This window comes from Artemia franciscana, chromosome 4, assembly GCF_032884065.1.
Source record: "Artemia franciscana chromosome 4, ASM3288406v1, whole genome shotgun sequence".
Lineage (NCBI taxonomy): Eukaryota > Metazoa > Arthropoda > Branchiopoda > Anostraca > Artemiidae > Artemia > Artemia franciscana.
The window spans coordinates 5,923,348-5,935,797 of record NC_088866.1 but is presented as its reverse complement, the minus strand read 5'-3'; the positions used below and the strand labels follow the sequence as shown (position 1 = coordinate 5,935,797).

At 34.1% G+C, this 12,450-nt stretch overlaps 1 protein-coding gene across 1 annotated transcript in view; it reads right to left on the bottom strand.

Annotated features, from left to right (window-relative positions):
• The window catches only part of LOC136025909 (malectin-like), a 31,555-nt gene extending 21,616 nt beyond the window's left edge, over positions 1-9,939 (bottom strand). The window contains exons 1-2 of the mRNA XM_065701972.1: positions 9,872-9,939; positions 45-407 (exon numbers count right to left, since the gene is read on the bottom strand). Coding sequence (XP_065558044.1) covers positions 45-407 — 363 coding nt within the window. The 5' untranslated portion in view covers positions 9,872-9,939. The remainder of the gene's footprint in view (positions 1-44; positions 408-9,871) is intronic.
• Between the last annotated feature and the right edge of the window lie 2,511 nt (positions 9,940-12,450).

The following is a 12,450-nucleotide window of genomic DNA, read 5'->3' as shown; positions in this document are numbered from 1 at the left end:
CTCTTGCTGAAAACATGTCAAAATTAAGTAAAATTACTTTTTACCTTAGCTCCAGGAGAGTTGAAATAAACTTCACTAAACTTCAAAACCAGAACATAATCCCCATCACCATCAAGAGGCACATCATAGCCAAATGTATCAGAATCATATTTCTCAGTCTGATACAGAACTGAGTCTGATTGTGATACCCTTCCAAACACTAGAAACTGCTTTCCGAAGTCTGAAGCAATTCCTGATGAGCTTTCATCACTTTGATAATTAATCCCATGACTATCCTTAAAATAGTCCCCACCGCAGTTGACAGCATAAACTACATCCTTGGGGCTAAATTCACAACAAACCAATGTCAAATTACATACAATAAGGGTACCAATGACAAACGGCCAGAAACTTGTGAATGTGTCCATCTGAAAAGAAGAAAAATTAACATACTTTGTCTGAACCAAACAATAAAACATAAATTTTAATTTGAAATCGACTAGGGCTGATCTGAAAAGAAGAAAATAAACATACTTTGTGTGAACCTGAAAATGGAACACAAATTTTAATTTGGAAATGCCTAGGCCTAAAAGAAGATCCTAGGGCTATAGAGAAATGACTAGGGCTAGGGTTAACCTGAAAAGAAGAAAAATAAACACACTTTGTCTAACCCTGGGACACAGATCTTAATTTAGAAATGCCTAGGACTAAAATACTACCTTTGGAATATAGTTATATTCCAATAGGGGTACAGGAATAAAGGAATATATGGAATGTGAAATATAATATAATCATTATCAGTGACGTCAAATAGGAGAGAGAGGGGAAAAGGTATTTTCGTCCACCCAACCCCTCCCTGATTTTGAAAAATACCTTTTGATGGGAAATTTTATTGGAAAATACTTTTATTGCATTTTCATCAAAGAAACTGAAAATAGCAAGAGATTCGACCCCACCCCCCACGCCTTAGATTTTGAAAATACATTTTGTGCCTCCCTTCATAAATTTTCGAAACATATTTCTCCCATCTCCTAATCCAGATTCGCATGAATCCCTGTTGTATATTTTTTAACTGCAGTTAGCTCGGTAACAAGAGGTATTAACCTCCTGAACATTTTGGGAATTTTTTTTTGTCTTTATATTGTACTTCAGGCGCCAGTAGACACCTCCATGACACATCCCTTTCATGCAATCTGAAAGCAGTTTCTAGTCATATCAAACCCGCTGATTACAATTATACCCAGAAATATGTACCTCAGAGGGGGGCTTGACCCTTAAATATGACTTGAAAGATCAGAAAAAACTATCTCAAGAGTTTTGTTTACAGTTTTTTTTTCAAGTTTGCAACGCTACCTGTGACAAGGCTCCTGCAAGGCGCCAACTTAAAGGATGCAGTAGATAATAATCTAGTAGGCAATTCTAGTGCTTTCTTAATGACCAAGGTTCAAACCATCGAGAGTTGTTTGAAATCTACCCAAAAAGCGAAACGTACTTTTGCCAAACCTGCATAAGAACTAAAAGCAGCTAAAAAAGATCTGCTGAATGTTGGTAAAAATACAGGGTCAACAACTGGCATGATAAAAAAAAGTACTTAAGCATGAGCTCCACCAGTATTCTCCTGTATTATTTGAAGCTCAATCCGACAGATTTAGATTAATCTGGAAAAAAGTCTGAGCTGATAAACTTGACAGAAGTGTTGTCTTGCCTAAATTCTAGCTTTGCCACTGGCTTTTTGCCAATTTTTGATTTCGGTCTGAAGCTTTCGTTTAGTCTGGACTTTGTGGCACCTTTAAGGACTATGACTTCATCAAGGAATGAAACATTATCAAATTTTTCAAGAAGGTTAATGAGAAGATTTCTAGTCAGGTCCCAGAAAATCTATGCCAATTGTATGTCGTTTCTGACCAGTATGATAGAATTTTTGGAATCAAGGACCCAGCTGACTAACCAGTGAGCTTAAAAGACGGTAGCGAGTACCATAGACGAAGGGGTGATCAAAGTTTGAAGGTCAGTACAGAAAATAGTGAAAGAAGACATTCGTTAAAGCAGCTCTAAAATATAATCTTATTAGTGAAATGGCGGAATTGTCGAGAAAAGTCAAGATTGACCTCGTAAATATATCGAATTACGAAGAGTAAGTGATAGAGGTGGCAAGAAAACGAACAATAGTAGCCTATGGAAAGATTCCTACTCATTTAAGGTCTCTGACCAACTTACGAGTGCACTTATTCCATAGGAAAAAAAACGTTGAAAAGCCTTCCACCCACTGAAAAAAGCGTTAAATACCACACCCTTAGATTTGTATATCATCAGGGAATCATTTTACAGGCTACAGAAAGTGAATCAGTAGTTTTATATCCTTTAGATTTTGAATGGATATTCAGTGACACCTTTGGGGTTATTTCTGTGACAAATTCATAGTCACAGTGGGCAGTTTCTGTAAGTCGTATAATCGTTCAGTGCAAATGTAAAAACATACGCATTGGAAAGTTTTCCTGTGCGAGAATCCGTAAACTATCTATTAAAAATAAACTTGACTTTCATTGACAGTCCTATATTCAAGTTACTGCTTGCACTCTAAAACCCTGAATTTTAACAAATGTCATGATGCAACTGTACAATAATCTTATGAAATATAGAAGCGATAATGTGTGAAAAAAGCTGATTTTTCCAATGTTAAAAAAAGATGAAAATATTCGACAAGAGACAGAAAGCATAAGGCAATTATATATAAGTTTAATGGAAACTGAAGAAAAATCTAAAATATGACATTTTTGATTGAACAGACACTGGCTTGTTTGAACACGAAACCAGGGCTTTGATCATTCCTCCGACAATATTGAAATTCTGCTGACTGGAACTATCCTGATTTTGCACAAGTCAGGAATTAACCTTGTGTCTATACGGAACCACATTTTTTTTTTTGCACTGAATCAGAACTATGATAGTTTTTATATCACGTCAGGACTTATTTTGTTGCAATACCAAGTCAGTCCACAACTAGAATTTCGTTGTTTGTTTGCACTGAATTGGGACTTGACTGATCATGGTGACTGATAATTGGGACTTAAAAAATGTAACCTACATCAAGGTTATACTTTGAATGTCACCACTAAAATATATTGCCCCAAAGTAGACATAATTTACTTTTATTCATTTTAAACAGAAAACAGAGTAATCTATAGGCTTGTCTGGTTACAAAATGACAACAAACAAACAACAATAAAATAACCGACAATAAACAAGAATTGGAACCCTGGTTAATGAAAATGGCCTCTGCCACTGTCAGGTACAGCAGAGGCCATGGTTTAGCGAGTATCACCCAAAAATTCATTTGAAAATGGTTAAATCCCTGTGTATATAGGGCACAACAATTATAGTCATACAACAGAGAGCGTAAAAGTGAAAGCACATTTGCTTTGCCAACTTTGGACATCGTTTTGTTCTATTGTCTCATCTGAAGGAGATACTAAAATAGCAAAAGAGTTATACCATTCAATTCTACTTTGGGCATCACTTTGAATACCAGACGAAAACCTTTAGCAACCCCTTAATCACGTTTATAGCCAAGCATTTCACACGCCCATACCCATACCAAGCACCAGTGGCGTGACCCATACAGAATTCTATGACAACCTGTACCAGCCACTCTGTGAAGTTAGTCCAGAGGCTTTACCTGTGAAAAGAAAATCAGTGAACTAGAGGAGTTATTCTTGCCCCTCCTTCAAAGTAAAGTGAATTTTAAAAACATTAGTAAACCAGAGGAGCAAGCCTATCACCTCTTCACAAAGAGATATAATAATTTATTATAGCATTGTGTTTTGTGGTAAACAAAAAAGTTAAACCAGTGGAGCAAGCCTAGCACCTCCTCACAAAGAGATATATTAATTTATTATGGCAGTGTGTTTTTGTGGCTTAAAAGGGAATTTATTTTCATTAATTTTTGTACAAGATTGCTAGTTTGGAAAAGAGGAAGTATGTAATATTCTTACTTTTCTGTTCTAGATGACCTGGGTTTCTATGTCTAAAGAATAGACATTCAGACTACATATAGACATGTTTGAACTACATATTTGTCAAACTGGGCTCGTTTATTGACAAATATGATGCTATAAAGTGCATAAAGAATAAAATGCCTGGGTAATGAAGAAATGTAACAATTCAAACAATAAAAAACAGGTTAACAGGTAAACTCAGATTTTTTTTTTCTGTTACCAGGCAAAAGGTGAGCACACCTCTTGAAGTGTCTTTTATCTTCCCAAACATACTATTTGCTTACTCTTCAAATTTTATTTTCAGCTCTTGAAGAGACACATAAAAAGACACCTTGTTCTTAGTTAGAAAAAAATGATGGGAAAATTCAGAAAACTACCTTAAAACATTTACAAATACTTACTTATTTCATTCCTAAAGGGTAATGTCCACCTTGCCTGATGGACAAATATACATTCGACTCTATACATACAGACTATATTTTCCAACATAATAGCGAAAGTAAAACAGTTAAAAATAGGGATGAAACTTTTTTTTATTGACAGTGAATAGATATAAAATTATTTAACTGGATATTTCGAACAAATATAGTGTTCATCATCAGCAGTAAAACTAAAAGACATGAATAAAAATAAACAAAATTTATACCTAATAAACTAATTACATTTAGTTTATTGCTCTTATTTTTTCCAATGTAACAGTGGAAGCCAATCTCTTTGACCTTTTTGGTTCCGGTTCATTAGATTAATAAATCTAATGAACCAGAACCGAAAAGGTCAAAGAGATTAGCTTTTTATTAATCATTAGATTAATAAATCTAATGAACCGGAACCAAAAAGGTAAAAGAGATTGACTTTTATTAATCATTAGATTAATAAATCTAATGAACCGGAACCAAAAAGGTCAAAAAGATTGGCTTTTTATTAATCATTAGATTAATAAATCTAATGAGCTGGAACCAAAAAGGTCAAAGAGATTGGCTTTTTATTAATCATTAGATTAATAAATCTAAAGAACCAGAACCAAAAAGGTCAAAGAGATTGGCTTTTTATTAATCATTAGATTAATAAATCTAATGAGCTGGAACCAAAAAGGTCAAAGAGATTGGCTTTTTATTAATCATTAGATTAATAAATCTAATGAACCAGAACCAAAAAGGTCAAAGAGATTGGCTTTTTATTAATCATTAGATTAATAAATCTAATGAACCGGAACCAAAAAGGTCAAAGAGATTGGCTTTTTATTAATCATTAGATTAATAAATCTAATGAACCAGAACCAAAAAGGTCAAAGTGATTGGCTTTTTATTAATCATTAGATTAATAAATCTAATGAACTGGAACCAAAAAGGTCAAAGAGACTGGCTTTTTATTAATCATTAGATTAATAAATCTAATGAACCGGAACCAAAAAGATCAAAGAAATTGGCTTTTTATTAATCATTAGATTGATAAATCTAAAGAACCAGAACCAAAAAGGTCAAAGAGATTGGCTTTTTATTAATCATTAGATTAATAACTCTGATGAACCGAAACCAAAAAGGTCAAAGAGATTGGCTTCCGCTATTGCACTGAAAAAAATAAGAGCAATAAACTATATTTAATTAGTTTATTAGGTATAAATTGTATTTATTTTTATTCATGTCTTTTAGTTTTACTGCTGATGATGAACACTGTAAATGTGTTCGAAATATCTAGTCAAATAATTTTATATCTATTCACTGTCAGTAAAAAAGGTTTCATCCCTATTTTGAACTGTTTTACTTTCGTCATGGAAAGACAGTGTGGTCTTTGAAGTTATCAACATAATAACTTTTTCTTCTTGATTATTTTATAACAAATACTTAATCTATTCATGAGAGAAAAGAGTTATGTTACTCTAAAAAATAGCACAAAAACTTATAGCAGACTCTATATTTATCCATCACAGAGCATTATTGTAAGTGATGTATAAACACTCCACCTTGTTAAGGAACAGAAAAACTTGAAATATACTGAAAAATATACTTATTATTACTGAATCTGGTCCTACTGGAGTGGGGGGAGGCACAGTTGTCATGATAGCAGCTATTATGCTTTTGGAAAGAGTGTTGCATTGGGAATTGTAGGGTACTAATCTTTTCTTATTATAATACTTCCATCCAAAGAGGTCATAGAAAAGACTTTAGTTAAACTTAATACTGTAGTCTAGGAACATTATTGCATATTTTGAATATAAAGAATATTATATAAGCATTATTGCATTACAACCTTTAGAGGCACTACTGTCCAAAATGTTTGGGGGAGGGACAATGGATTTTACCAACTGACAAGTCATTTTACCAGCTGGTTTGAGAGATTTTGCTATTATGGGCTATTTACTTCGTTTGATACAAGTGTATAGTCAAGGATGTTGAGAAGGAAACATTATAGAATTCTGAAAATAGCTTTAAAATAATTGCTTATATCATTCTTAAAAGTGTCTCACTTTACTTTAACCCCAAAACCCTTTAATGGCATATATATTGCACAATTTATATATTTCCCATGTAATGTCATACATCACTTTTTTGAACTTATTGCTTGTAAATTGAATCAACATTAACAAAAGAAAAAAGAAAAGTGCATGGGAAACATATAATTTGGACTAAATACTTGCATATAAGGGGGGGAGGGTTAGGGTAAAGAAAAGAGAAATGCTTTTAGAAATGATATAACTTAAGTAAGTATTTTATCATTTTTTTAAGTTGTTTAGAAAATTTAATAGTAGTAAGTCCATTTAAAAGCTGAATTTTACCTGAAATTCACCTAGAAAGCAATTAGCACATTTGGATAGAACTTCAAAAAGGATGCATTGGGTTGTGTGTTTGTATTCTACCTAGATTAGCAATCAGGGGCAATCAGAGGTAGAAAAACAAAAACTTCAGCAACAAATTAAGAAGATAAATTATGCCATGGGAAGATATTTCTGAATTCTCTCCTGTCCCCCAGCTCAAAAATTTCTAATATTCCAGTTTAAAGATTTTTATCAGGATTGCAGCAGTAGCTGCAACCTAGTAAATAGCAAACCACAGCCCATTGTAGCCAAAAGTAGAAAAATTGCCAAATGAAAAAATTTTCATCAGACACTGATTCAGGAATAGTAACTATTATTTCACTTTGTCTTAAAAATAAATCTATTGCAAAAATGAATTTATGTTAATTATGAAAAAGAGCCTGAAACTCCTAGAGAATGGTGTCAGATCAAAATAAGAATGGCACCATTTGAATCATCATGGTCAGAAACCTTGCATAGGATAATTAGTCTCCCACCTTGAACAACAAGGAAAATCACTTGTTTGTATGGGTACCAGGGTAAAGGGTTGCCAGAGCATCAAAAACAGATGTTTGATGGCTCATTCAAATAGAAATTAAAATTGCTACTGCCCTTTGTAAGTAACCAGAAGGAAGGAGGGCAGTTAATCAAAAATCAAAATTTTGAGATAAATTTGCTCTTTACTAGGTTGCAGCTACTGCTGCAACCATGATAAAAAGTGTTTGAACTAGAATTTTAGAAATTTTTGAGTTAGAGGAGACAGAGAAATTCAAAAACATCTTCCCTTGACATAATTTGTCCTCTAAAGTTGATTCTGATGTTTATACTGGTCTATCTCTCAACACTTCAGAAAAATACTTAAAGTATCTAAACTAGAATTTTAGAAATTTTTGAGTTGGAGAAGAGGGGGGAAGTCAAAAATATCTTCCTGTAACAGAATTTGTCCTCTTCAAGTCAATTCTGATTTTTTTTTTTTACTGGTCTGTCTCTCAGTGCTTTGGAAATATTTAAAAAGTATCTAAAGTAGAATTTTCAAAATTTTTTAGTTAGGGGAGAAGGCAGAATTCAACAACATCTGCCATGACATAATTTCTCTTCTTAATGTGATTCTGAAGTTTTTGTTTCCCTAGCTCGTAAGTACTTTAGATGTATATAAAGTAGTTTTGCTAGAACTTTGGATACTTTGAGATGGGAAAGAGGAGTGGGCAATTCAAGACATTTTTCTTGTGACATAACTCTTTGCTAGAGGTAATTCATGCTCTAAATCCTTTTCTAAATTCTTCCCCTAAGAATTTCTTTCCTAAAGGTTCCTTTATTTCAAAGGCATAATTTGCTATAGGGCAGGGGGGCAACTTCCTCTCATGGACTTTGATTTGCCCCCTCCCCTAGACACCAGTTTGCCCCTCAGGCTGAAATTTATTTTCTTCCAAAATCCTATCAAAACTAAGATAAACCTGCATAATTCAAGCATCAAGAGAAACAGACAAGTTTTTTTAGTACATAGGTACCTTTAAAGTACAACAAAATACCCCTATAATGGTTTTACTAAATAGTACCTTTATAGTACCAAATGGCTTATTTTTTAATTGTTACTGTCATTTTCACTTGATTTGGGAAAATTGGCTCAAACTCCCCCCCCCCAATGATTTTGATGAAAATACACCCCAGATTGCTAACATAGGTAGAATACAAACACAAAACTCACCAAGTCCTTTTTGAAGCTCTGTCCAAATGTGCTAGTTGCTACCTAGGTAAACTTCAGGTAAAATTCAGCCCTTAAATGGACTTACTAAGTTATACTTCACTCTTTAGTATTAGCCAGTAGTAAATTGTTACAATAAATATAAAACTACTTGAAAAATAATTATTCCCAAAGACAGGAGGGGGAGGGGGTAAGTGGGATGAACTATCTATGGAGGGAACTTCTGATGGGAATGGTAATTTTCCATGGAACACAAGCCAATATTTCCAAGCACTATTTAAAAAATGACCAGAAAGTAAATAAGAAAAAATAATAAAACAAGTTTTTTTCATCTGAAAGTAAGGAGCAACATTAGAAGTTAAACAAACAGAAATTATTAAGCATATAAGGTGGGTTTACTTTCCTCAATATCCTGCTCTTTATGCTAAATTTTGACTTTTGTCCTAATTCTTTAATAGCAACAGCTGAAACACAGGGCTGTTTAATTAGAATGAGAAGCTTTTTTTAAAAGCTCTATACTAAAAGACTTCAGTGTAGAATGAGACATCTGTGTCTCCAACAAATTATCCTTAAGCAGTAATAAAAGACCAAGAACATCTCATATGACATCACAAATCAGGTTTATTTGATACCATAGGCTAATTGAATTAGATAGTAAATTAGCAAGGTAGTAATTAGTTAAAGGGATGGCTATAAAATGGAAATAGGGATGTGGAATAGACTCTAAATAGCCTAAACAAGGTTAAAAGCTGAAATTGTGTAAGGTAAGCACTGATTTATGATTAGGCATATAATACTAATATAGGATGAAATATGAGCAAAAACAAGTAGCAATGTGCAATAATTTTCATAATATAGAGGGGGGAGGAGTGGAGTTAGTTACTTCAAAATACCTTCTTGGCACATAGGCTACTTTAGTCTATAGACCCATTCCTAAAAGTATCATTTTCATAACCTAACCCCTTTCCAAGGTAGTCAAAAGTAGCTAAAGAAGAATTTTACCTTATTTATAATACCAGGAGATCAAGCTTTGCTAAGTTAAGTTTTTTGGCATATAAAAGTGTCTTGCCTTTTTCAGCCTACTATTGTTCCTGCCTACCACTGAACCCTTAAATAGGCAAATTTCTAAGACTACGAAATCACAAGAGGGTTAACACATGAGCTTGGAAATACCTTTTCAGAGTGTGTTTTTGGCCCTGCGTTCATTAAAGAAAGTTAACTTGGATTATTTTTATGATTATTATATGTTAATTAGAGTTATTTTGCATATCATGAAGTAAGAATTGCTTTATCAACATTTTTCCTTATGTGGTGGATTTCACATGCATTTATACCAAATCTATCATTTGTTCTTAATGTTTTAGAATAAAACGCAAGTTGTTTTAATTATTTTGTTTAACTTACTTTAAAATTTGTCAGACAGCCTAAAGTATTTAGTCACGTTTTCTTTATTCAAATATTTTGCGAACGAAAAATGAACATTTTATCTGAAGAACTTATTGAAAATCGAACCCGCCCAGAACAATATACTGAAAATAATCCTTTTGTCAACAAAATTCCGGTGAACATTTTGTGCATGCTCCCAACGATGTTTGATCGAGTACTCCAAAAATATTCATGTACCAAGTAATTAAACAAAATTTTGCTTAATTATCAGTACTAAATGCTCTGAAAAATTATAGTTATGCAATGCATAGACTCAGTTTCCAACTATGTCTATTCAAAAGTTTATTTTTTTATTTATGAGGACGATATTTGTTTTTATTTTTTTGTATGGTGTTTTTGCGGACGATTTTGCACTCTTCGCTCACGAATCAGAAGATATACAACACAATATAAATGAACTTGAGCGTGTGGCAAATGCTGTTGGACTCTCCATAAACGCTAACAAGACTAAATCAATATCAAATGCAGTCATTCCTGACTTAGCTGAGGGACTTTTGGTCAACAATGAGGAAATTGAAGTAGTGAGAGAGTTCAAATATCTAGGCAGCATTCTTACGCAAGATGCCAATCCTGAAAGAGAAATTTTGTGCCGAATAGCATTGGCTGGCTCTGCCTTCAATTGTCTCATAAATGTTTGGAGAAATAGTAAATATTCCCAGAAGCTAAAACTCAGAATTTATAATAGCAATGTCCTCTCCGTCCTTACATATGGTTGTGAAACTTGGAGTATCACTGCGCAACTAGGAAAACGACTATGGGCATTCGATAATAACTGCCTAAGATATATTTTAAAGATACATTGGACTGAGAGAATAAGAAATGATGAGATTTATACCATAACAAATCATACCCCCATCCTTGATACCATTAGAAAGCGACGATGGATGTATTGGGGGCACATGGTGCGAATGGGTGATGGAAAGCTGCCTCATGGCATATGGTGTTGGATACCTCCCGGCCTCCGCAAGTCAGGGAGACCCAAAATGACAGTTGGCAGGATGTTAGAGAAGGAGGCGAAGCTGGCGAGGTCTTCGATGGAGGAGCTTTGGTCGAAGGCTCAGGACAGGTCGTCGTGGCGAACCACTGTTGCTGCCTTATGCGCCCTCAGGCGTGGGAGGACCTAAGTCTAAGTCTTCACCTCTCCCTTAAATTTCAAGCTTACTTTAATATGTTTTGACATCTACCGACACCAAGCAGAGACAACATACTTTTTTTTGCCCTTGATGGCCAAAGAGCATATTCTTTGAAAGAATAGTTGCATTTTGAGCGCCGTTTAGTGATAGCAATTGAATTTATAACGTTGGACGTTCAAATACTTATTTTTTTTTGTACGGCGAACGCTAGCGAAGCCACTCGACGTTCTTCAGTGAAAACAGGAACTAAGTATGGACAGCTAAAGCAGCACGAGATTTTTTAATTTCAGCCAGTGACAGTGCCCCTAGAATTGAAATCGCTTGAAGGTGATAGCAAAAGAAATTGAGTCAATAATCAACCAAAGAGAGCTCAGAAACTAATTAAGAGATTTAGTGAATCTATTGCGCGCAAATTTAATGCATTGGAAAGCTAATACCTTCGCATACTGAATGTATTATTAAGCTAATTATGCAATGTTCTAATGCTCTTTTTGTGCTAAAATTTAGATCAATTTTACAGAACAGGTTAGGTTTAGAATACAGGCTATTCAATCAACTACCTTTAACTCTCCTTACAAGTCAAGGATCAATCCTTTTTTTTCTTGTATTTTACATTCTGTATAATATCTTGAAGGTACCTTAGGACATATAATATGTATCTTAGGACTGTGTATAGTATATTAGGACGACTGGCTCGGGCTTGTCCATTTTCGTTCTGTCACCAATCGCCATTGATGTTTAAAATTACCTGTCGGAGTTTCTCTCAAGCAAAAACGTAAATAAGCACAACGGTGACCGTGCCGGCCATCAAAAACAGATTTTGAGCAAAAGGTCGATTATACCTTCCTCAAGAACGGTGATAAAAAATACAGCTAATGTCATCTTTCATAATCCATCCGTAAAGCACGGATTGGCCTTCTTAGGATTCATTTTTGTTTCGTGATATTTTTAGAAAGAGGGATCGAACTATATTTTTCATATAGTTTGTTGTAATATATGGTTAGCCAAGCGAGCGTTTAAAGCTATCCTTAAACAGTTCTCTATGAAAAGCTTTAATAATTCCTCCTTATCCGAACTTCAAAGACATATCATCACTCCGTCATCACTGACTCCGTATCAAAATTCAAAGACATATCATCAGTCCGTCATTACTGACTCCGTCACAGACACCGTCATATCTGGGGATTTCAATCTGCTCTTTGTCTGCAGACGTATCTTCTTATTCTTTGAAACTTTATTGACCTATAAAACAAGAGCTAAGAGCTCATATGGCACTTGTGACGAGGCGAGAAGAGCTAAGAGCCAAGAGATCATATGGTATGAGCTCTAACAAAATTCTATGAAAAATAGATTGATTTAAAAAGGAAAATAAGAGGCTTAATGCTGGTCAAGATTTAAAATAAG